Source organism: Ovis canadensis, chromosome 1 (genome assembly GCF_042477335.2).
Source record: "Ovis canadensis isolate MfBH-ARS-UI-01 breed Bighorn chromosome 1, ARS-UI_OviCan_v2, whole genome shotgun sequence".
NCBI classification, from domain to species: Eukaryota; Metazoa; Chordata; class Mammalia; order Artiodactyla; family Bovidae; genus Ovis; species Ovis canadensis.
In genome coordinates, this window is record NC_091245.1 from 51,123,429 (window position 1) to 51,150,920 (window position 27,492).

At 35.7% G+C, this 27,492-nt stretch overlaps 1 protein-coding gene across 1 annotated transcript in view; it reads left to right on the forward strand.

Annotated features, from left to right (window-relative positions):
- The first annotated feature begins 533 nt into the window (after positions 1-533).
- TNNI3K (TNNI3 interacting kinase) overlaps positions 534-27,492 on the forward strand; it is a 337,135-nt gene continuing 310,176 nt past the window's right edge. The window contains exons 1-4 of the mRNA XM_069594718.1: positions 534-675; positions 1,282-1,390; positions 14,409-14,494; positions 15,568-15,665. Coding sequence (XP_069450819.1) covers positions 636-675; positions 1,282-1,390; positions 14,409-14,494; positions 15,568-15,665 — 333 coding nt within the window. The 5' untranslated portion in view covers positions 534-635. The remainder of the gene's footprint in view (positions 676-1,281; positions 1,391-14,408; positions 14,495-15,567; positions 15,666-27,492) is intronic.

The window sequence follows — 27,492 nt, forward strand, 5'->3', positions numbered from 1 at the left end:
ACTGTCTTAGATCCTTATCTGTGACTCATGGTCAATATAATCAACAAGTGGTATAAATTAATCATGGTCTATGTTGAGAATTTCTTCCTGGAAAAATAATTTTGTAGCTCTGCTCTAGGCCAAATTCACATTCATTTCTATTAGTAACATGCCATAGGATGTTGATTTCCATTATTTATATTCTATCGAGACGAATTCTATCACAAGTCACCCATTTTCCAACAACCTTTACTTTGGCTTAGGAGAAAATGACCCTGAAAGACGATCTAGGTAGTTTTAATAGCTCTTTCTGAACCTCAGATGTAACAGAATGACTTTCTAGATTAAAAGAAATGCCCATCAAGGTACATATGGATAGATAATCAATGGATGGAGGCAAGTAATCGTATGGAAACATTTACTCTTTATCTTTGCTATAGCTCTTTTAAATAGACTGATTAATTCCTTTCATGATTTCACCCTTGAAACCACAAACTATTTTGTTCTTTGTCACTGTTGCATGACATTCCACTTGACAGTCAGCTTATTTTTAGCCAGACTATCAAAGTATTTTTCAACTAGACTGTTACTGCACTTGAGCTTGGAATCTTGCAACCTCGGGAACTGCACTGGGGAAAAGAAGAAACTTCTAACAAATGGGAAATTATAAATCCAGACCAACGCAAACTTGTACTGGTAATTATTCCTATATCTTTAAATGTAATATAGTTTCAGTAGGTATTATATATAGTTAACATTTCACTGGAATATCTACTAATTTTTGCAAGAGGACAAGACAAAATTTATGCAAAAGTGTTAAGATTATCTGAACTCAAATTATTTTTTCTCTGAAAAATCTTTAGAAAAAGCCACAAAATTGTTTTATAATACTGTAGTGTTTTAATTCCTAGGTATAATGCTATAGAAAAAAATTTGGAATACTGTTAAATATAGGGATTTTAGGATTACATCTTAAGTATCTAGTAATTAAAACCTAAAAACTCTTGTCTAGCAACTAGAGATTGCTATAATTATAATGCAATAAAATCAAATGAAATAAGTCAAATATATTCTTCTATATAAATATATTATCCAGTATCAAATGGGTTTTTAACTACTACAATTCTATATCATTGCCTTTTAAATATAAACATCTGCATTTTAAACTCAATCAGTAATTTAAATTAAGTACTGTTTAATTCAGAGTAAGAACAGAGTTTTAATCACTTGTATGTTATGAGCTGTGTCTACATTTTGCAAAGCACAGCTATGAATCAGTCCCTTTTTGTTTTTCTTTACTAGATGAATGGAAGAAAAAAGTCAGTGAATCTTATGTTATTGTAATAGAGAGATTAGAAGATGACCTGCAGATCAAAGAAAAAGAACTGACAGAACTGAGGCATATATTTGGGTAAAGTTGTTAGAGTTATTATTTCTATGTATGTATCTTCATTGTTGATCTAGTTTTTAGCTATACCTATGTTTAAAAATGCAACTCATGTAACCTTCAACATTAACCTTAGAATATAAGGTTATATTCTAACCTTTCATGTAGCCCCTGACCATTCAAATAGTCCCTAAAATACAAATATCTTGCCTCTTTAAAATATGCCTTGCCTGTTCCCATCACTTAAGTTTAAAGAGAGAGGAACCTGAAGGTTAGCCTTTGAAAACAAACTGTTGCTGATCTGAATAATCTCTAGAATTAGATCACTCTTATAAGCCATGCCATCAACAAACACTAAGACTTCTCTTCTCAAATAGTGATGGAATACTGGCCACATTTTTCTTTTTGGACTACCGGAGAACTCCAGATTTATCAAACCCTTTGGTCCCTTGACATTGAAAGGCTGTCCCTTAATGAAACTGAGTATCGCTCTGCCCTTGAACAATCATATAACAATGTGTAATATTGGCTTCAGGCTTTCACTGGGTTTTGTTCCACGATAACAAGATAAAAATAATCTGGCATAGTGTCACAACCTTGTAAGACACAAAATGTTCAGAAAAGAGGTGCAGAGCCCTTATACACACTAGCAACCTTCTAGAGAAATTGAATGTGGCATTGAGAAACAATATATTTTGGAGAGTCAATTTGAGTTAGCTGCCTGACTGAGGAAGAGTTCCATGAAGGCCAATTAGCTATGTTCACTTAGAGCTGTGTTAATCATATAATACTTTTATAACAAAGAACTCTATCCATTTTACTTTGAAAATAAAGGTAATAAAGCAATGACCAAATGACATATTTTTAAGAAAATTTTAGATATAGTAAACATACAAAGCTCACATAACTAGCAAATAAAACTACCCATGTATAATATAGTTTATATAAAATTGTCAGTGGTTTAATAAGGCCTTCACAAGTATTCAGTTTATAGTTTGGGAAATAGTTAATTCTCTATGTTATTTAGCCCAAAATGATTAACTCCATTCTGACACTTTGATGAGATACCCTGGGATGGCTTTTGCAAGTATTATCACATACTGTCTTACGGGAAAACATTTGAAATTCCTAGATGTGACTGACACTGTGGTATAACAGATTTATGCATACATATTAATTTTGTTGGAAAAAAGCTATGAATATAGAACTTAATCATAAGTCCTCTAGTTCCTATTGATTCAGATAAATATGCTGAATAAGATGTGATTAAAGTGGAGATTTTCCTCAACTTTATTTGTCATTTTTTTTTAATTTGGGAAGTATTATGCAAATATGTCAAGGCTAATTTAAACAGACATATCCTTCTAAAGATTAAGCTTGAAATGTACTTTTTCTCTCAAACCATATCAACAAGAAGTAGCTGTTTCTACAGGTCCTGTGCTAGCTTACTGTTCTCCTGTATTTCTACTATATGTGATAAATGTGAACTCCTTTTTGCTGATTAGTATTGTAGGGGGCATAGGTGAAAGATAGGAATCAGTGTAACTTATAGTTCAGAATTTATTGTGCCAGCTATATTCAAGGTACTATTCCAGATAGCATTGAATATGAACCATTCATTATTAAATCATCACCATGACACTGTGTGATAGGAAATATTCATTCTGGTGGATAATAAACTAAGGAGTAGAGATGATGGATCTTGTCAAGATCATTTGGTCAAGCATTGGAACTATGATTTGTAGCAAGGTCTACCTAGCTGCATAGAGAGAACTTTTCCTACCACATCCTGATTCTTGTTCCAGGATTTCACAATCTCGTTGAGGGGAAACACATATATAAATAAGTCACAGAAGACAGTCTATGACAAGCGCTAAGTGGAAGGAAAAACAGGACAGTTTTCAAATATAAAAAATATGAAGTTTGATGTCTTGATTTATTCATTGGTTTTATAAAGCATTCCAGATAAAAGGCAGAGTTAAGTAAGTATATATAGGCAAGAATGGATGAGTACCATGGAAAGTCTACTACAACAAAGAAAACTCTATGTCTTGGCCATTTTGTCTAAGTAGAGTAAAAAAGCTGTTTCAGTCAGCATTTACAAGCAATGTATACTTGGTTACATTGCTTTATCTCCTTGAGCCTCATTTACACTGTAAAATGTAATTACAGTCTCACAGGACTTTAAAAAATGATGTCAAATTATGAATACAGGGCCTAATGCACAGTATGCATTGAATAATTGGAGGTATTGATTATCATGATTAACTGGATAAATAAGGGCCGTTTGAAAGACTGAACACCTTATTGACAAGTGGGAGTAACTTTGACAAGTTTATTCAAAGTTAAGAAGTGAGAAAATTAGGGTAAAGTGTTTTTTACATCAAGAAGGCATTTTCAAAAATAAAAATGTAAAATGTTGAAACAATTCAAAATAGTGCCAAAATCTGATATATAACTTGTAAAGATTGCGATCAAGAGGGATTTGAACATTTTTCAGACTAGAATATTAGAAAGTTCATCAAAATGGATGTCAAAGATGTAGGGCATTTTGGGGAAAGGAAGATTGGTAGCCTGGTGCTGAAGCTGTTAAAGAAGCTGTAGAAATGTCCCATTATCCAGAAGTAATAATGAGGCTGAGGCCAGGATTATCCACAGCCTAGAATCATATCTCTCCAAGGGCTAAGGACCTCCCATAGTTTTCTAACAAAAGCTTTAGATTCCATCATTCTATCCCTTATCAAGTGAATCAGAATCTCTGGGGCTGATTTCAAGAGACCTGAATTTTTAACAAGCTCCCCCAGGTAATACCTTTGCATATGAAAAATGATACTTCAGCTAAAGTTTGGAAACGACACTTCTAGAAAGATATCTAAGTTTCACTGAGAACTCTGCTTGCTGTGATATTGGTAAAGGGATGAGGAACATGAAAACAGAAAGCAAGGCAACTAGTATGGTCTATAGAGAGACAAGGAAGCAAACAAACAAAACATGAGTACTCTGCTCTGCTATCAAGGCAAACAGCATCAGAGGGAAAGAAAGTGAATCCTGCCTAAGGCAACGTTCTGGGATTTTTTTCTTTTCTCTAGAATAAAATGATAGATGACAAGCAAAGAAAAAAGTGGAATACTGAGAATATATTATAAACTGTCTTACTCATTGGCTCACACACCAAAATTTTAAAAGTAATTAAGTTTAAGCAGAATTACATGGACAGAGGAGTCTGACAGGCCTGCAAAGAGTCAGACACAAATGAGTGAGTGACACCAAATATTGTATGAGATCACATTTTAATTGAGCATCTAGGACATTTTAGCTGTTAAATCTTAGACTTTTTCTGATTTTGATTCATGCTTTATGTAATGTAAGGAGTACTTCAGTGATGGGCAACTCTGTTATGCTGCTTGACATCAGGCTTCCTCTGAACAGGTAGATAGCAGGAAAACTATCAAGTGCCTAAAATGAATCATCTAATACTAGAGTCATAGCTGAAGGATCACTAGTGCAAACATAAGTTTGTCTGGTGGTTTTTTTTTTTTTTTTGCAGTTTTTTGGTTGTTTTCATTTGTTCTTTATAGCAACTAATCCCATTCATTAAAAGAGAGTTTCTGCCTCATAAAGCAAGAATTCACTTCAGTTACTGACTTACGTCACATCAAATATACAATCTCCAGTATAGCTTTCACTCACAACATAATACAAAGCAATATAAGTGCTAAACTTAAAAAAAGAGCTAAAAGATGATTGATTATACCAATTTATAGCAGCTTTGCAAAGGGAACTTGATATGGGAAAGAAGAGGAATGGAAATTGAATGTTTCTTCATCTTCCATAATAAAGTTGCATTCACTCTTAATTTTGAACATTTCTTAAGATAATAGATGAGAGACTGGAAAAGATGAGTAGATAGAGAAGCAGAAGAAGGAAAGACAAAAGTGGTACCCTGAAGTACATTGTGTGGTTATTTCCTCCTCTGCACCATCTCTGATCTTTGTGTTTATCAATATAATAATACTTACTGCTTGGTGTTTTCTTTATCAATTTACAGATCTGTCTATTAACTGGTATTAATATATATGTTCACTAAAGACAGCTTCTTTGTCTATTCAGCTTTATAGTTGCATTTATTTGTAATACCTAGTTGTATATCACTTGAAAACAAATTGACAGTTCAATGCCTACCATTTGTCAGGCATGCTACTAGGCATTTTAATATGTGCTAACTCTTCTAATTGTAATTGTATACATGTAAGTGCTTTGAGCACAGTGTCACATGGACAACACTCAAAAATATTAGTTTAAAACTGATCATCATTATTTATGTTCACATCTTTCTGAGGTATGTATTGCATTTACCGTTTTATAACTGAAGAAAATGAGGCTAATCAAATTAAACTGGCTTGAACCAGGTTACACATAGTTCTCTCTAACTTAGTACCTTACTCACTTTCACTATTTTTCCCTCTTTTTTCTACCCTCTGTTCTTCTCTCCCATCCCATACTGGAGGGAAAATAAAAATGGATAATATTATCTTTGAAAACTTTTCACTTTTGCAATGCCACTGTACATTTTTGCTATGTCCTGTGTATTAGTACTGTCCCTACATGTGGTAGTGGAGGAAAATAATTTACAATCCCACTCCCACCCCTTGGTGATTCATCGACTTCTTCCATGATCTTTGTAAACCACTTTCAAGTTGGCTTTCCACGTGCAACTTTTGAAAGACTTCCAATTTAATTGTTTTGTTTCAATGTTTTTAAGTCTTTAGAAATTTTAAAACTATGTTTTTCTGATTTCATCATCGTCTATTTTTTACCTGCTTAATCTGTAATATATCAATAAGAGATCCCCAAAGAAGTTATAATTTTTCAGTTCTATCACTTTTCAACATAATCAGAAGTACCCTATTTTTTTTCTCATTTTTAACCTTATTTTGACATTGAATAGATATGCTTTGGTCAATATTGTATTAACATTTTGAAATTGTGAAATGTCTCACTTTGAAATTGATTAGGTTTAAGAAATAAAAATAGTCAAAAGTCTATCCCATAAGAAAGCAGTTGCAATGTTAAGAGGAATTTAAAAAAAAAAAAAAAAGGAAAGATAAAAATAATTAAGGCATTTTCTGAGTTGTATCTTCCTGCTTCTTTTCTTCCTGAAAAGTTCCTCTGGGCCCAGCTGCAGTCCACCGTACTTATCCAACAAATGAAATCTCTCCCCTGAATCTACTTTTTCAGAACTATAAACAATTATGAAATTTAGCTGTTATAAAATGAATAGCTTTAGAAACAATACAGGCTGATCTTGCCTAAAAAGAGTGAAATTCTCTATCAGGGCACTAAATAGAGTGTTGAGGGAGGAAATTACATCTTAATAGAATTGAATGAAAGATTATTTGGTATGTTTGGTGAGTGCATTTTGTTAATTAACAATGAAACAGAAAACAACAACAACAAAAAAGATGCAAACCAAAAAGCAGAGGATTCACACTGTCCCAGGACAGTGTGACTGTTTACCTCTCTATATCTTTTCTTGCTTGTCTACATAAAACTTAGTGGGGTTTCCTGGTGGCTCAGATGGTAAAGAATCTGCTCACAATGCAGGAGACCTGGGTTCAATCCCTGGGTCAGGAAAATCCCCTGGAGAAGGGAATGGCAACCCACTCCAGTATTCTTGCCTGGAGAATTCCATGAACAGACCAGCCTGGTGGGCTACAGTCCGTGGGGTTGCAAAGAGTTGGACAGGACTAAACAACCAACACTACTACTACTAAGTAAAACTAGTTATGAATAATAGTTTAACAGGAATATTGTCCAAAAACATTCAAGCAGCTTGATCTCAAACTCTCACTCACTCTTTCTCTCTCTCTCTGCCTCTTTCTCTTTAACTTAATACTTCACTCAGTCTTACTGTCTTTCTCCATTTTATCCTCCTTCTGATCTTACCTCTCATCCCACACTGCCTTCTTCCCTTTCTACTTTCCTATCCCTCTTCTCAAATGCAAAGCAAAATAATAAAAAGGTTAAAATAATTAATACCAATAGTTTCAACACTCTAGTAAAAATAATTATTATAGCACTAGTATTTACAAAAGTCTTAAAAGATCTAACTCATTTAAACCTCAAAATAACCCTATCAGGTAAGAATTCTTATTATATCAATTTTATTTTCCTTAACTACTTTCATTTCACTTCAGTTGCTCAGTCATGTCCAACTCTTTGTGACCCCATGGACTTCAGCATGCCAGCCTTCCCTGTCCATCATAAACTCCCAGAGATTGCTCAAACTAATGTCCATCGAGGTCGTGATGCCATACAACCATCTCATCCTCTGTCATCCCCTTCTCCTTCTGCACTCAGTCTTTCCCAGCATCAGGGTCTTTTCCAATGAGTCATTTCTTCTCATCAGGTGGCCAAAGTATTGGAGTTTCAGCTTCAACATCAGTCCTTCCAATGAACACCCAGGATTAATCTCCTTTAGGATGGACTGGTTGGATCTCCTTGCAGTCCAGGGGACTCTCAAGAGTCTTCTCCAACACCACAGTTCAAAAGCATCAATTCTTCGGCACTCAGCCTTCTATATGGTTCAACTGTCACATCCATATATGATACTGGAAAAACCACAGCTTTGACCTTATGGACATTAGTTGGCAAGTAATGTCTCTGCTTTTTAATATGCTGTCTAGGTTGCTCATAACTTTTCTTTCAAGGAGCAAGTATCTTTTAATTTTGTGGTTGCAGTCACCATCTGCAGTGGTTGTGGAACCCAAGAAAATAAAGTCTGCCACTGTTTCCATATCTATTTGCCATGGAGTGATGGGACCAGATGCCATGATCTTAGTTTTCTGAATGTTGAGTTTTAAGCCAACTTTTTCACTCTCCTCTTTCACCATACAAAAGGCTCTTTAATTCCTCTTCGCTTTCTGCCATAAGGGTGGTGTCATCTGCATAACTGAGGTTATTGACATTTCTCCCAGTGATCTTGATTCCAGTTTGTGCTTCATTCAGCCCAGCATTTTGCATGATGTAGTCTGCATATAAGTTAAATAAGCCGGGTGACAATATACAGCCTTGATGTACTCCTTTTCCAGTTTCGACCGGTCCTTTGTCCCATGTCAAGTTCTAACTGTTGCTTCTTGACTGCATATTTCTCAGGAGACAGGTAAGATGGTCTGGTATTCCCATCTCTTTAAGAATTTTAAACAGTTTGTTATGATCCACACAGTCAAAGGCTTTAGTATAGCCAATAAAGCTGAAGTAGATGTTTTTCTGGAACTTTCTTTCTTTTTCTGTGATCCAACGGATGTTGGCAATTTGATCTCTTGTTCCTCTGCCTTTTCTAAATCCAGCTTGAACATCTGGAATTTCACTGTTCATGTATTGTTGAAGCCTTGCTTGGAGAATTTTGAGCGTTACTTTGCTAGCATGTGAGAAGAGTGCAATTGTGCAGTAGTTTGAACATTCTTTGGCATTGCCTTTCTTTGGGACTGGAATGAAAATACCTTTTCCAGTCCTGTGACTGCTGCTGCATTTTCCAAATTTGCTGGCATATTCAGTGAAGCAGTTTCATAGCATCATCTTTTAGGATATGAAATAGCTCAGCTGGAATTCCATCACCTCCACTAGCTTTGTTCATCATGATGCTTCCTAAGGCCCACTTGTCTTTTCATTCCAGGATGTCTGGCCCTAGGTGAGAGATCACACCATCGTGATTATCTGGTTCATGAAGATTTTTTTTTTTTTTTGGTATAGTTCTTCTGTGTATTCTTGGCACCTCGTCTTAATATCTTCTCCTTCTGTTAGATCCATACCATTCTGTCCTTTATTTTTTCTTTGATATCATTTAGCTCCAGGAATACAGTAACATGTCAAAAACTCTTTGCAACCTCATGAACTTTACAGTCCATGGAATTCTCTAGACCAGAATCCTGGATTGTGTAGCCATTCCCTTCTCCAGAGGATCTTCCCAACCCAGGGATTGAACCCAGGTCTCCCACATTGCAGGCTGATTCTTTACCAGCTGAACCACTAAGGAAGCCCAAGAATACTAGAGCAGGTAAGCTATCCCTTCTCCAGCAAATCTTCCTGACCCAGGAATCAAACCAGGGTATCCTGCATTGCAGTCAGATTCTTTACCAGCGCAGCTACCATGGAATCCCCAACTCTTCTTTATCTACCACCATATCTCAATAACTTTTTAATGTATGAATGAAAGAATGAATATGCTTCATAGTGTTAGTTTGCAAGCTTGATCTGGGAGATACTGGAGAAATATGTTTCTGTGTATTTCTTGGGTATACGTCCTGGGACTAGGTCTTATTGATGATTTTTCTGTTTGTATTAGGGATTTTTGGGTGGGCGGGTAACAGCAGCATCCATTAAAAACTACACAAGAAGTTACAACCAGCTGTTTGAAATCTAAATGATCAATTTTGGAAACTAGCTGGCCCATAACAAAATTTGGCCTTCTTTTTATCTTCTTCGCCTTTACCTACATTTCAGCCAATAAATTAATTTAAGAAATGTATCTACCTATCTTTAGATTTTGCCTTTGCCAAGTGTTCAAATGTTAAATTTTAGTAAGTTTCCATTTGTGATCATGTCACATATTTCCTTGAAAGGATGGGGTCATGAGAAGAATTTTAATTCGATCACAAAACTGCATACTTTTCAGGATAAAAGATAAAGGCTAAGGAAAGAGTCCATTATGTTACAAGAAAGAAAGTAACCTTTGGACACAAAACAACCATTTTTAATGATTAAGGACAGAATTTACTATTAGAAGTATATTCATAATAGTGACTTCATTTTAATTAGGAACTTCATTCATGCCCCATCAAGCACTGTGAACTCACTAGGATATGTTAAGTTACAGTGTGGCATGGCAGGTGATGAAAAATGTAAGGGAGAATTAAAAAATAAATTGAGCTTAGAATATTAGAATATGTAAGTGATATTCATTTGGCAGTGAATTTGACATATACAGTTCCTTAGAAGAAGCAGAAGAGAAAAAGAAATATCTATCCCAGGAATGATTGCTTTAAAATCTTGAATACTTTAATTGCATGTGTCAAAACAGAAATATTTGACTATAAGCAAATGGGAAGTAAGGATTAGAATTCAAATATAGCCCCAAAGTTACTCTCATTAAAAAATTACATTCCAGTCATTAAAATTTAGTTTAAAATTTTACTATTAAAATTGCACTTGACTGCCACTATGGGAGTCTATTTTCTGCTTATTTATTTTGTTGGCAATCACAGAAACTGCATGAGTTCAGGGAGAGTAGAATTCAAGAATTCAAGAGGAAAACAAAAGTAAGAGACTACAGCTCAGTTTTGACAAAATGCTATTTAGCACTTTATACTGATTCACACCTGTAAGGAAGGATGTGCAGGTTTGATTTCTGGGTCAGTTTGCAGTCCATGGAGCTGCAAGAGTAGGACACAACTTAGTGACTAAACCACCACTACTACTGATTCACTTATGAATGGTCATGTCTAGTATAAGATTTAATAAGTTAAAGAATGATTGTTAAATAAAAAGTCTCTAATTCATATTTTCAGTCTTATGTAAATAGACATTCATTTGGTATTTTTAAAAAATAAAACACTGGATGTTAGCACTTTACTTTTCTGTTTATTCAGTATGTACTTCCTTTGCAAAGCTGCTTGGAGCATTAGAGATCAGGATTAATGCTAAGGTCAGTTGCAGGATTCTAGCTAATATTCATATTCCCAAGACTGATGCACTTAAATAATCTGGGAATTAGTGAGTGGTTTCTATCAAATAGACTGTTGAAAACAGTCTGAAACAAGCATTAAGAACAGAGGTGAAGCACACAGTTGATGTTTAGTTGATGCTGTGCCAGACTGATTGAATATATCATCAAAGCTAGATCATGGAAAAAGAAAGCAATTAAGTCTATCCTCTCAGTAAAATGATTTTCAGCACAACCTTTTTTCTTTTGGATTTTGTTCTTTTAATCGCTTCAGTGTTAATACCTTCCCCATAATAATGATGCTGCTGGACTTGCATCACAAAACCGTGATAGTTTGCGCTGTGAATCACTGAGAGTTGCTCTGAATCACTGATAGTTGCTAGCTATCTGTCGCAACAGTGAACTTAGTCAAAATAGGGAAATTTACAGGTTGTCAAATGTGAGAGGTCAAAGAAGGTCAAACTTGGTTTGAAAACTGTGCTGAAATTCTCTCAAGATTTAGACTACAAAAGGAAAGTCATATATTCACAGTAAACTTGCTAAAAGTCAAAATAGTATTTAATAATATATCATGTACCAAATACTATAGTAAGTACTTAATCTCATTTTCTTCACAATGCAATGTCATATGAATCATTTTAATAATTTTGTAACTGAAGAAAACGAGGCTTGAGGAGGTTAAATAACTTGCTCAAATTGGAGGGGGAAAAAAATACTGCTTAAAAAAACAGAAACAGGATTTCAATCCTGGTGTATATACAAGGCCCATGATTTAAGTACTTACACTGCTGAAATGATTTCTTCCACTTTTAAAACATCAAACCATGGTAGATATTGCTGCATAATATTAGAGATACACATTGACAAACTAATTTACTCAAGGGTTTATTACTCCAGAGGAGCTCTCAAGTTCTATATTCTTTCAGCATTTGCCATATATTCCATTATAGTTAGCTCACAAGAAAGTACTTTCTCCCATTCCCTCTTATGCTGAAGATTTTATATAGTTCTTTACATTTAACAGAAGGCTTCCCTTTCCTGCCCCACTCCAATGCTCTGTATTCTGTCTTGTATTCTTGTTGTGTGTTTCCTTTGCTGGATGATGACAGGACCAAGGAAGAAAAGTCAAAGCAGTTCAGAGCAATCTTCAGCTGCTACTTACAGTTTTCTTTTCCTTTTTATTATGGACACCGAAAGTGAAAATGTTAGTCTCTCAATCTTGTCTGACTCTTTAAGACCCCATAGACTGTAGCTTGCCAGGCTCCTCTGCCGTGGAATTTTCCAGGCAAGAATACTGGAGTTATTCATTCCCTTCTCCAGGGGATCTTCCCCACCCAGGGGTAGAACCCAGGTCTCCTGCATTGCAGGCAGATTTTTACCATCTGAGCCATCAGGGAAGCCCATTATGGGCACTAATTTCCTACAGATGTTAAGAGAAAAATCCAATCTACCTAGTTTTAAAAGCTGAGTTCAGCTCTTCAGATAACTGGTGTTATTTGAAATCATAACTATAGAGAAGATGTCTGTGAATGCATTTCCAAGTCTGGGCTACTGAGTGCACTTTTTTAAGGATTACCTATCAATGAAATATCTCCAACACATCTATAATACAATTAACTTTGAGAATTTAGATGTCTGGCTCAGCCTAAGGCCATATATTTCCAAGAACCAAATTATTTCATAAAATTTCCATTCATAGTATGAAATAGGTATACCATTTACAATTAGGCTCATTTGGGTAGACAATTTAAATAGTGGTGTTTTCATTCGATTTTTTTTTTTTTTTTTTGCATTGTTCATTGAGGTAGGAGACAGTGCAAATAGAAGCAAGTTAAATTCTTAACTATTTTTCATGAAATCCTCAGCTCCTTGCTATATTAACAGTTAGCAAAAATGACTTGGAATTTATTGTACTTCTATGTGTGGCATTCCAAAGTGAGTTGAGGTATGTTTCTCAATATGAGTAAATGTGTCTATGGGTTTTGCTACTGAGAAGTTGAAGCAAGAAGGTTAAGGGGGTGGGAAAATTCTGGAATATTCTCCTGTCTCTGAAAACAAACCACTGGACTTGCCATTGCTAATTGAAGCATTTTACTGAGATCCTTCAAATTTTCTCGAATTAGAGGCCTTTCTTTTTAGCAACACTCTGGAGAATAGAGCCTTTTCTTTTTCTGTTTTAAAATTTCCATAGCTTTTGAAGTTTTTAACTGGGTGCCTTGATAATAATGTTCTGAATTCATAGTACCTTTCAAGTGTACGTACTTTACGAATGATAATAGAAGGCTTATTCACCAAAGACTTTGCTATCTCACTAAAGCTGCTGGAGACTTAAATGGCAGGAGGCAGCCTGAAAATAACCTGGGAGGCCAAAGATGTGATCTCATATCTACTGAAAAAATGTCCTGGCAGTACCAGTGACCTCAAGAGGTCAAGAATTTTAGCTTTACATTTTTTTCAAAGGCTACCTATGGCTCTCTAGGGCCCTCCTGGGGCAATGGTCTTTGTTCAGACAAAGTCAAGGATTTCATTAATTAAATCAGTAACACTACTTCTCTTCTCACCTGGGACTGTATCATAGTACCCTATCAGAGTTTAGACCTTCTTTATCTGTGAAATCTGACCCAGTCAGAGTATAAGAAAATTTTCCTTCAGGCAGAATTTGTAATACACAGGGACTCTATTCCTGCAGAATCTTACCAAATGCTACTTTTTTTTTTTTCTTTTTGGAGAGAATTTCTTGAATTTCTCCATAAGTATTATATAAGGTGTTGATTGTGAGACAAATGAGTTTCCTTTCAAATATCTGTGTTTTCTACTTATACATAAATTTTAATTCATCAGGGTGCCCTGAGAAGTTCAAATTATACATAGAACATACCTTGTATGAGAATCATTAAACTTGATCTCTCAAACTTGTAATATTATTTCTCATGATTTTAATTGTTCTTCAGCTAGTTGTTGTTGGTCACTAAGTCATGTCCGACCCTTTGCGACCCCATGGACTGTAGCCCACTAGAGTCCTCTGTCCATGGCAATTATACTGGAGTGGGTCGCCATTACCTTCTCTAGGGGGTCTTCCCATCCCGGGGATGGAATTCACATCTGCTGCATTGGCATGCGGATCCTTTACTGCTGAACCATTAGGGAAGCCCCTCTTCACCTAGAGGTATAATCAAAATTATTTTTTCTAGGTACATAAGAATCCTATAAGAGACATATTTCTGAATTTGTAGTAACAAGATTCATATTATAATTTTTCAAATGAGAAAATGATAAACTAAAAGCTGAAATTTGTAATCATATGTAAAACTTTTTTTTTAGCTCTGATGATGCCTTCAGTAAAGTCAATTTAAATTACCGCACAGAAAATGGTCTGTCTCTACTTCATTTATGTTGCATTTGTGGAGGTGAGTGCTTAGAACTCAATACTCTGTAAACTAGTTACATGGATACATGGTCAGTGATTTGAGCTGCTTTATAGTTTACAAGAGAATTCTATTCATACTGTTTTTTCTTTTGCTTTGCTTCAGGTGAAGAAGTAACTAACTTCTAGACAGATATTCCAATTGAATTAGCTCTGAATTTAAGTTTTATTGTGTTCCTACCTTGAATCCGGTGTGCTTGGAAATTTTTTTAAAGGCATTTTTTTCAGTATCAGGCATGCTAGTCAGGGATTAGGTTAAATTCAGATGCACTTAAAGCATTCCTCAAAACATCATCAAGCAATTGCTTCACAATCTGCAGTAAAATATATAGAAGGTAATAAATGCCAAATACAAAATCACAAAGTGAAAATTGGTCAAAGTGAAGACTAAGTGAAATTCGGTTCATAACTTGTTCTGTTCCATTCATTAATGTATCCCAAGCATCTAGGATGGTGCCTGGCATATAGTAGGTACTCAGTAAATTTACTGAATTAGTAAATGAATGCTTTTTCTTGTTAATCCAAGCTAGTATGCTTTGGACTCATTTTTTAAAAGAAAACTAATGTGTAAGTATTGACTCTAAATATATCTCATCACCACTCCCCAAACAACATATCTTCCCAAATTTAAACACACCTTTCCAACCTTGGTCATTTCCTCCATATTTCTCTGATCTAAATAAACTAATGATGTAGTGATGTTCTGATTTCTATCTAAGCTTTTTTACAAATATTAAATCATTTACTAGAATGAATGTTTTCATGTTTTTACTTTTTAAAGCATTATTAGAAGAGCACCAAATAAAAATGTAGCATAAATTCATTAAAATACACAGCACTGATACAAAGGTTTATAAATGTAGTAGCAGAAATGTTCACTAATAAGTAAGGCTGTTGATTAACTGAAAACTTAACAAATGGCCTGCAGAACAGCAGCCTGACATTTTCATACATTGGTGTGATGTTTATCATTCCGCTAAAGATTAACTTAAAGATTTTTTAAGTCCCTTCGTCTATCTCCACAATTTGACTTTTCACAATTTTTTTCTCTCTAAGGCAACAAGTCACATATTAGAACCCTTATGTTAAAAGGTCTCCGCCCATCTCGACTGACAAGAAATGGATTTACAGCCTTGCATTTGGCAGTTTACAAGGTACACAAGTTTTGTATTAGAACCAGAGATGATGAGCTTTGTTTTTTGTTTCATTTTTCAAATTAATGATCATGGAAATATGCAGGGTGATGAGAGCATTACGTTACTGGATAGACTTCTAGCTACTTCTTTGCTGAGCAGATATCATCAGAATATATTCACTTTACAGCTTTCCATCTTTATCTCATTTAATTCTCATAAGAACTCTGGGAATAAATTATATTATTATCTAAGGGTTACATGGTTAGCTAGTGGTTAGCCAGAATTTAAGATCTGACAGCCTGTTTTCTTGCCAAAGCTCCTTCCAAGGAGACCAAGCTGCCTTAATGTAGAAGATGATGAAGCTGCATTTGAGGATGAAAGAAGCACTTTGAAGCTGCATTTTTCTGTGTGTTTTCCTAATAAACAAAATATCTCTAGGGTTCCCTTTAGTTTCTTTCTTTTATCATATTTGTGCTTCAGTTTTTTTTGTTTTTTTGTTTTTTTTTTTTTCCCTTTGCATCAGACCTTGGTTTTAACATAATTTCAGTGCCTTAAAAAAAAAAAAAGTGGATTGGATAAACTGGGATACTTAGTGGTGGGATAGATCCTTGGCACTGTCATAAATATGAATTTATTCAACATATAAATTAAACATAAAAGCTCATTTTCTGATTGTAGTAAGCTTCTACTTATTCTGTACTTATTACAAGCTAAATATCTCACTAGGTTTTATATACATTATTTCTTTAACTTTAAAATAACTTAGTGAGTTTCCTGTTAGTCCTTATTTTATGGAAAAGGAAATTGAAAATTAAAGTTGGATATCTAAACAGAGAAGCCTGTCATGCTGCTGTTCATGGGGTCGCAAAAAGTCAGACATGACTGAGCGATTGAACAACAACAAATGATTAGTATTAAGTACAGTTGGCTCTTATTGCATATATTGTTCTTTCTCAATGTCATATGAATCTGTAACAGGATTTTATTTCAGTTTTGTATGTGCAGGTGTGGTAGTGGCTCGGGCAGGGGGTGGAGGGGGGCAGCTGTTTGCTTGTATCTGGATCACTTTTACTTTGCTCTGCAACCCTCCCCCAACCTTTAGAGAGTTTATCTCAAAGGTGTGGGGGGAGAGAGCTGATATTCCCATGATTCACATTCACATATGTTCTTGTGATTCATTGTGCAAATGTTCTAATCCTCATCCTTTTTCAAGCTCAGTCAGTGCTTAGACAGTTTATCCAATTCCTTCTGGAAGAGAGTTTCAGTAAGTGCTAAGTTGTCTGTAACACCAAAATCACTGCAGATGGTGACTGCAGCCATGAAATTAAAAGATGCTTACTCCTTGGAAGGAAAGTTATGACCAACCTAGACAGCATATTAAAAAGCAGAGACATTACTTTGTCAACAAAGGTCCATCTAGTTAAGGCTATGGTTTTTCCAGTGATCATGTATGGATGTGAGAGTTGGATTATAAAGAGGGCTGAGTGCAAAAGAATTGATGCTTTTGAACTGTGGTATTGGAGAAGACTCTTGAGAGTCCCTTGGACTGCAAGGAGATCCAACCAGTCCATCCTAAAGGAGATCAGTCCTGGGTGTTCATTGGAAGGACTGATGTTGAAGCTGAAACTCCAGGATTTTGGCCACCTCATGCGAAGAGCTGACTCATTTGAAAGACCCTGATGTTGGGAAAGATTGAGGGCAGGAGGAGAAGGGGATGACAGAGGATGAGATGGTTGGATGGCATCACCAACTCAATGGACATGGGTTTGGGTAGACTCCAGCAGTTGGTGATGGACAGGGAGGCCTGGCGTGCTATGGTTCATGGGGTCACAAAGAGTCAGACACGACTGAGCGACTGAAATGAACTGAACTGAACTGAATCACCCTGCAGAACTTGAATGAAGACTGAGTTGAGGGTATTGGAAACAGTGTCTGATATCAGCTTTTCTGCTAAATGGCAGGATGTGACAGTAGAAGTGCTCCAAGGAATAGGAAGCTGGTGATGGACAGTCAAGTCAGTATTGTGCAGCCCTGAATCTGACTGTCTGGGAGAGTCTTTCTATATTAGTCGATTTTCCTAAGACAGCATGACACAACCACCCAAACGGTTTCTGAATGATTTAGTACTACAATCTCAAGAAAATATATTTCCACCTCTGTTTATGAAACCTAAATTTCCATTTTTAGAGTTTCCCTTGCTCTAGTTGTTCTGTTTTCTTATATTTTACCAGAGGATATATGGACTATAACTTTTCAATAACAAATTTAAACAAATTTAGAATCTTAGGACACAAAGTAGGCAAAAATTTTTAAGAAGCGATAATAGAATGCATGCCACCAGGGAAGCCCACTTATTTTTTAACAAAGATAAAAACAAATGAAATTTACCATTCCACTGTAAACATGGAAACAATATAGTCATTCATACTAATGTTGTAGTAAATGTAGTTCTAATTATATCTTCCCAGGACTACTGCAGTAGGCCTCTTGATTCATTTGGGGCTGTAGTTTTCTTCCCCCATATAATTTTTTATTCTATTTTACTATCATTTTAAATAAAATGACTTCTAGACTATTACAAGAAACACTTTATCCAGATGAATTGCTCACATTTTGTCCCATCTCCATCATCAGTCTGTTCTTTCTCTGAATCATTTGAAAATAAATTGAAGACAACATTCCCCATAGCTACTAAAATCTATTGATATCTTTATTTCTGAAGAAAAAGGAAATTCACTTATATAATCACAATGCAGTTATCAAAATCAGAAAATATAAATTGACACTGTACTCTTTATCTAATCTGTACTCCAAATTCAAATCTGGTCAGCTATTCCAATACTGTCATTTATAGCTATTAATTTTTAGTTTTGATTAGCATTCTGTCCAGAATCATGTTTCTTGTTTTCTTGTCTCTGTAATCTCCTTTAAGCTGAAGGAGTTTCTCTGATTTGCCTTGCCTTTCTTGATCTGAGTATTTTTGATGCGTACAGAACAATAATTGGTATATGGTTCTTTTGATTTTTAGAAATGTTACAATTGAAATTTATTTTATTCTTAATACTCACAAAAAGAATAATTTAATTTTCAAATCATTTTATTGGCCACATTCAATTATACATCCTCCAATGCTGGGCCTGCCTCAGAGCTAAGTATTTTTCACAGGTGAGGGCATGTCTGCTTTCATTAGTAAGAACAGAGAAGATGATAAGCTTTTAAAAGTCATATGAATAGTTAGATGCCATACTTTTCTTTCTTTGTTTTTGTTTGGTTGTTTTTTTTGAAGGAATCAGATTTATTGAGATATAATTTATGCACAATAAAACACAAATTTATGTGTAATCATTGATGACTTTTGAAAATGTATATATTCATGTACATCATTTTATCATGATATAGGACTTTTCTATCATAGACAAAAGTCCCCTCCTACCTTTATACAATTAATTCCTTCCTCCATGTCACATGGCCTCTGGAAACCACTGATGCCTTTTCTACCCCTACAGTATCCCCCTTTTTAGGATTTTATATGAATGTAGTACGTTCAGTTTATTTCATCTTGTCTATGGTTTATCATAATGTTACTGTTGTGTGATCAATAATTCATTTCTTTTATTGGAAAGTTGTATTCCCTTATAAGGATATACCACAATTTAATAATCTACCTGTTGAAGGATTTACTGATAATTGGTTTTATTTTATTTTACTTTATTTTACTTTACAATACTGTATTGGTTTTGCCATACATCAACATGAATCTGCCATGGGTGTACACATGTTCCCAATCCTGAACCCCCCTCCTACCTCCCTCCCATACCATCCCTCTGGGTCATCCCAGTGCACTAGCCCCAAGCATTCTGTATCCTGAATCAAACCTAGCCTGCAATTTGTTTCTTATATGATATTATACATGTTTCAATGCCATTCTCCCAAATCATCCCACCCTCTCCCTCTCCCACAGAGTCCAAAAGACAGTTCTATACATCTGTGTCTCTTTTGCTGTCTCACATACAGGGTTATCGTTACCATCTTTCTAAATTCCATATATATGTGTTAGTATACTGTATTGGTGTTTTTCTTTCTGGCTTACTTCACTCTGTATAATCGGCTCCAGTTTCATCCACCTCATTAGAACTGATTCAAATGTGTTCTTTTTAATGGCTGAGTAATACTCCATTGTGTATATGTACCACAGCTTTCTTATCCATTCATCTGCTGATGGACATCTAGGTTGCTTCCATGTCCTGGCTATTATAAACAGTGCTGTGATGAACATTGGGGAACATGTGTCTCTTTCAGTTCTGGTTTCCTCAGTGTGTATGCCCAGCAGTGGGATTGCTGGGTCATAAGGCAGTTCTATTTCCAGTTTTTTAAGGAATCTCCACACTGTTCTCCATAGTGGCTGTCCTAGTTTGCATTCCCACCAACAGTGTAAGAGGGTTCCCTTTTCTCCACAACCTCTCCAACATTTATTGCTTATAGACTTTTGGATCGCAGCCATTCTGACTGGTGTGAAATGGTACCTCATTGTGGTTTTGATTTGCATTTCTCTGATAATGAGTGATGTTGAGCATCTTTTCATGTGTTTGTTAGCCATCTGTATGTCTTCTTTGGAGAAATGTCTGTTTAGTTCTTTGGCCCCTTTTTTGACTGGGTCATTTATTTTTCTGGAATTGAGCTGCAGGAGTTGCTTGTATATTTTTGAGATTAATTGTTTGTCAGTTGCTTCATTTGCTATTATTTTCTCCCATTCCGAAGGCTGTCTTTTCACCTTGCTTATAGTTTCCTTCGTTGTGCAGAAGGTTTTAATTTTAATTAGGTCCCATTTGTCTATTTTTGCTTTTATTTCCAATATTCTGGGAAGTGGGTCATAGAGGATCCTGCTGTGATTTATGTCAGAGAGTGGTTTTTTTTTTTTTTTTTTTTTTTGAGAGTGTTTTGCCTATGTTCTCCTCTACGAGTTTTATAGTTTCTGGTATTATGTTTAGATCTTCAATCCATTTTGAGTTTATTTTTGTGTATGGTGTTAGAAAGTGTTCTAGTTTCATTCTTTTATAAGTGGTTGACCAGTTTTCCCATGTTTTAATACCATTTGTTTGCCATCACCCATATGATATTAATCTACTAAGAATTATTCATTTCAGATGTAATTTTCAGTTCCAGAATTTCCACTTAGTGTTAAAATATAATTTCAAATTCTCTGCTATGGTTACACTTCTTTTCATTTATGTTTCCATCAGTTAAGTTCAGTTGCTAAGTCATGTTCAACTCTTTGTGACCACATGGACTGCAGCACACTAGGATTCCCTGTCCATCACCAACTCTCAGAGCTTGCTCAAACTCATATCCATCATGTCAGTGATGCCATCCAACCATTTCATCCTCTGGCATCCCCTTCTCCTCCTGCCTTCAATCTTTCCCAGTATCAGGGTCTTTTCCAATCAGTCGATTGTTTGCATCAGATGGCCAAGTATTGTATTAGAGTTTTGGCATCAACATCAGTCCTTCCAATGAATATTCAGGACTGATTTCCTTTAGGATTGACTGGTTGGATCTCTTTTCAGTCCAATGAACTCTCAAGAGTCTTCTCTGACACCACAGTTCGAAAGTATCAATTCTTTGGTGCTCAGCTTTCTTTATAGTCCAACTGTCACAACCATACATGACTACTAGAAAAACCATAAGTTTGACTAGACAGCCCTCTGTTGGTAAAGCAATGTCTCTGCTTTTTAATATGCTATCTAGGTTGGTCATAGCCCTTCTTCCAAGGAGCAAGCGTCCTTTAATTTCATGGTTGCAGTTACTATCTGCAGTGATTTTGGAGCCCCCCAAAATAAGTCTCTCACTGTTTCCATTGTTTCCCCATCTGTTTGCCATGAACTGAGGGGACTGAATGCCATGATATTAGTTTTCTGAATGTTGAGTTTTAAGCCAACTTTTTCACTCTCCCCTTTCACTTTCATTAAGAGGCTCTTTAGCTCTTCACTTTCTGCCATAAGGATGGTGTAATCTGCATATCTGAGGTTATTGACATTTCTCCCAGTAATCTTGATTCCAGTTTGTGCTTCCTCCAGCCCAGCATTTCTCATGATGTACTCTGCATATAAGTTAAATAATCAGGGTGACAATATACAGCCTTCGTGTACTCCTTTCCCCTTTGGGAAATATGTTTCCATATTTTCATTTAAATTCTTGAGGTTTTCATTAATGGCTGTTTTAAATGCTTTATATATTGTTTCTAATACCTGGATTATTGCAATGTTTGTTATATTGAATGCTTTTTCTGTTGACTACATATTACATTTTTTGTTTTCCTTACGTACCAATTTTTATTACATGTTAGACATGTATATTGATTGTTGCAAGAAATCTTCATTATGCCATCTTCCCTTAAAGATGTTGAGTTTATTTTGTTTCTGGCAGTTAGTTTATGTTGGTGGATTCATGTTTTACAGTTAGTCTTGATTTGAGAATGACCTATGAATATGGTTCTTATTTCTAAGGCCTGGATTTGTAGTATCTCACCTGAATGCCCAAGAGACTTGATAATATCTCACACTTCTGGCTGAGTGAAACTCTAAAATCTCCTAGCACTACCATAACCTCTGATTCGCTTACCATTCACTTTTTGGTCATAAATCAAGTGGTGATTCCTACATCCTAGATTCTTTCTCTGAAGCCCAACTAAAGAACCTGTATTGAATCTCCATGCAGACTTCTACAGTCCTCTCTCTGTGCAACTTCTTTTTCTCTTCAGTTTCCCTGTTCCTCAAATTACAGCCATTTTATAATCTTTGAACTCACTCACTCATGTTCAGTCATGTCCAATTCTGCAAGCTTATAGACTGTATCCCACCAGGCTCCTCTATCCTTGGGATTTTCTAGGCAAGAATACTGAAGTGAGTTGCGATTTCACCCTCCAGGGGATGTTCCCGCAATTCCTGCATTGGTAGGTGGATTCTTTACCACTGAGTAACCTGGGAAACCCATAATCCTATAAATCTGATCTTTATTCTCAACTCAGTAAATCTACCTTTCTACCTTCTCTTCTGTTACAGGCAGAAAGCCAGGGAGATCATGGAATATTGTGGAGGCTTACTTTGTATCTTTCTCATCTCCCAAGTTCCTTCTTCATGTTCTTTATTGCCTGAGAACAGTTGTGTCTATATTTTGTTCCATTTTATACATTTCACCTGTCAATAGGGAAAATCCATACAGGTTATACAGTCATGATCACATATATTTTTAGGTTGCCTCTAAAATGATCTCAAGTAAACCTGGAATGTTAGGTCCATGAATCAAGGTAAATTAGAAGTGGTCAAGCAGGAGATGGGAAGAGTGAACATTGACATTTTAGGAATCAGTGAACTAAAATGGACTAGAATGGGTGAATTTAATTCAGATGACCATTATATCTCCTACTGTGGGCAAGAATCCCTTAGAAGAAGTGGAGTAGCTCTCATAGTTAACAAATGAGTCAAAATGCAGTACTTAGGTGCAATCTCAAAAATAACAGAATGATCTCTTTTCATTTCCAAGGCAAACCATTCAATATCACAGTAATCTAAGTCTATGCCCCAAACAGTAATGCTAAAGAAGCTGAATGGTTCTATGAAGACCTACAAAACCTTCTAGAACTAACACCCAAAAAAAGATGTCCTTTTCATCATTAGGGACTTGAATGCAAAAGTAGGAGATCAAGAGATATCTGGAGTAACAGGCAAATTTGGCCTTGGAGTACAAAACGAAACAGGGCAAAGGCTAACAGAGTTTTGCCAAGAGAATGTACTGCTCATAGCAAACACCCTCTTCCAACAACACAAGAGAAGACTCTTCACATGGACATCACTGGATGGTCAGTACCAAAATCAGATTGATTATATTCTTTGCAGTCAAAGATGGAGAAGCTCTATACAGTCAGCAAAAACAAGACTGGGAGCTGACTGTGGTGACTCAGATCATGAATTCCTTATTGCCAAATTCAGACTGAAATTGAAGAAAGCAGGGAAAACCATTCAAGTATGACCTAAATCAAATCTCTTATGATTATACAGTGGAAGTGACAAACATATTCAAAGGATTAGATCTGATGGCCACCCATTGCCTGTATAATAAAATTCAAACTCCTAAATTAGATATTCAAGATCCCTTAGTTCACCATTTTGCTGATTTCAGTTTCCAGACTCTTTTCTTGCATCCTCTGAATTTCCAAAATTAATGGCTTTCAAATTTAATGGGGGTAACTACAGGTTTAAAATGAATATTTCCCTCTCCACATCACCATAATCTAACTTGGTACATCTAATATAAGCTGAGAATATAATTTTCTTTAGTAAATAGTTAAAGCAGTTTTGATGCAAGCAGTCAAAGGCTACATGTTGAGGATTTTAGTTCAAGTCTTGCAACTCAAATTGTGGTCCGAGAATCAGCTGCATCTGCCTCAAATGAGAGATTTGGGGGAATGAAGAATCTTACTCCTTATTCAGCCAGAATGTGCTTATTTTAAAGAAAAAAAAAATCCCACATAACAGGTTTATGAGCTAAAGTTTGAAAAGCACTATTTTAGATTACTCCATTCTTTAGATTATGTACTTTCATACTTGTGTTTTTATTGTTGTTATTTCTTCTCCTTGAATATCTTCTTTTATTTCTTTTCCTGATATAAAAGTATTATTTGTATAAAAACAAGAAAATTAAGCCTTCTTGAGCTTTCTCAAACAGATGTTACTGTACTCTCTTTTGGGTTTCAGTTACAAGTTTTTGTTTTTTTGTTTTTTTTGTTTTTGATGACAACTCTTGTAATTATTAATTTGTTTATTTCACATGTGAACTTTGAGCATTGGTCTTTTTGTTTGTTTCCTCAATGTGTACAAATTGTGAAGATCCTTGCTAAATACTTTTGAGGAATTAATGGGTATTCAAACATTAGTACAAACAATGCTTGATATTTATTTATTAAATAATGTACCTTAATAAATACTGCCAGCTTAAAAGCTACACTATTCTTGTTAATATATCAGTTCTGAGACTAAACAGTGTATATCTTAGACAAATTGTCCTCTTTCTCTGTATCTCTGAAGTGGAGGGAATATAATTTCTGATTTCATTGAGTGGTTTACAGCTTTAAAAAGGAAAAACCATGTGCAGCATGACATGCAGCAAAATACCTAGTACATAGTAAGTATTTAATAAAAGCTAATTATTATTGTTGAACTTTTATTTCAAAAACATTTACTAGTGACATACTATATCATTCATACTGTTCAGGGGTTCTCAAGGCAAGAATACTGAAGTGGTTTGCTCTTACCTTCTTCAGTGGACCCCGTTTTGTCTGCCTCCTGAGAAATCTGTATGCAGGTCAAGAAGCAACACTTACAACTGGACATGTAACAACAGACTGGTTCCAAATCGGGAAAGGAGTATGACAAGGCTGTATATTGACACTCTGTTTATTTAACTTACGTGCAGAGTACATCATGCAAAATGCCAGGCTGAATGAAGCACAGACTGGAATCAAGATTGCCGGGAGACATATCAATAACCTCAGATATACATTTGATACCATCCTTATGGCAGAAAGTGAAGAAGAACTAAAGAGCCTCTTGATGAAAGTGAAAGAGGAGAGTGAAAAAGTTGGCTTAAAACTCAGCATTCAGAAAACTAAGATCATGACATCCAGTCCCCTCCCTTCATGACGATGGGGAAACAATGGAAACAGTGAGAGACTTATTTTGGGGGGCTCCAAAATCACTGCAGATGGTGACTGCAGCCATGAAATTAAAAGACACTTGCTCCTTGGAAGATGAGCTATGACCAACCTAGACAGCATATTAAAAACCAGAGACACTACTTTACCAACAGAAGTCTGTCTAGTCAAAGTTATGGTTTTTCCAGTAGTCATGTATGATTGTGAGAGTTGGACTATAAAGAAAGCTGAGCCCTGAAGAATTGATGCTTTTGAACTGTGATGTATTTTCATGACACTGAAAGCTTTAATAAATCATATCTTTTGTGAAGATATATTCAGAATTATTTCAGAAAAGCCATGAAAGTATGAACTTTCATGAACAGTTATTATCATAGAATTAGGTCAGTCATGGGGTCAGTACATTAATATGAATATATAAACTTATACTTGTAAGTATATGGTATGTACTCACATTTCTACGTACTTATACCATTTTTTACTCATTGCAATTACATATGATATATACAAGAGGCTTGCACATGGAAAACAAAATTTTTCTAGTAGAAATGTGGTTGGCAGTAGATGTAACATATCTTACCCAGGAGACCTAAGTTCAAATTCCAGATTGGTTTTGATTTAAATACACATTTAAAGAAAATATTCTATGTTATGGTGTGCCAGTTTAATTCTTGGGTAGCAGACCTGAAAATCATCTGGAAGTATAAGAAATTTATGGGGAAGTGACATTTCAAAAGGAAAAAGAAGGGGGGCAGTCCTAAGCTGGCAGAGGAATAGGACGGGGAGACCAGTTTCTCCCCCACAAATTCATCAAAAGAACATTTGAACGCTGGGTAAATCCACAAAACAACTTCTGAATGCCAGCAGAGGACATCAGGCACCCAGAAAAGGAGCCCATTGTCTTCAAAAGGAGATTGAGAAGTCTTGAGGCTATTGTAAGAATAAGACTGAAAACCAGAGGCAGGAGGCTTAAGTCCAAATCCTGAGAACACCAGAGAACTCCTGATTCCAGGGAACATTAATTGACAGGAGCTCATCCAAAAGCCTCCATACCTACACTGAAACCAAGCTTCACCCAAGGGCCAACAAGCTCCAGAGCAAGACATACCACACAAATTCTCCACTAACACAGGAATATAGCCCTGAGCTTCAATATACAGGCTGCCCAAAGTCACTCCAAACCCACTGACATCTCATAATTCATTACTGGACACTTCATTGCACTCCAGAGAGAAGAAATCCAGCTCGACCCACCAGAACACCCGCACAAGCTTCCCTAACCAGGAAACCTTGACAAGCCACCTGTCCAACCCCACCGACAGTGAGAAAACTCCACAAAAGAGAATTCCACAAACTGCCAGAATATGGGAAGGCCACCCAAAACACAGCAATCTAAACAAGATGAAAAGGCAGAGAAATACTCAGGAGTAAAGGAACAGGATAAATGCCCACCAAACCAAACAAAAGAGGAAGAGATAGGGAATCTACCTGAGAAAGAATTCCGAATAATGATAGTGAAAATGATCCAAAACCTTGAAAACAAAATGGAGTTACAGATAAATAGCCTGGAGACAAGGATTGAGAAGATGCAAAAAAAGGTTTAACAAGGACCTAGAAGAAATAGAAAAGAGTCAACATATAATGAATAATGCAATAAATGAGATCCAAAACACTCTGGAGTGAACCAAAAATAGAATAACGGAGGCAGAAGATAGGATATGTGAGGTAGAAGATAGAATGGTAGAAATAAATGAAACAGAGAGGAAAAAATAAAAATGAATTAAAAGAAATGAGGACAATCTGAGAGACCTCCAGGACAGTGTTTAATGCCCCAACATTCGAATCATAGGAGTCCCAGAAGAAGACAAAAAGAAAGACCGTGAGAAAGAACTTGAGGAGAAAATAGTTGAAAAATTCCCTAAAATGGAGACGGACATAATCACCCAAGTCCAAGAAACCCAGAGAGTCCCAAACAGGATTAACCTAAGGTGAAACACCCCAAGACACATAGTAATCAAATTAACAAAGAGCAAACACAAAGAAGAAATATTAAAAGCAGCAAGGGAAAAACAACAAATAACACACAAGGGGATTCCCATAAGGTTAACAGCTGATCTTTCAATAGAAACTCTTCAAGCC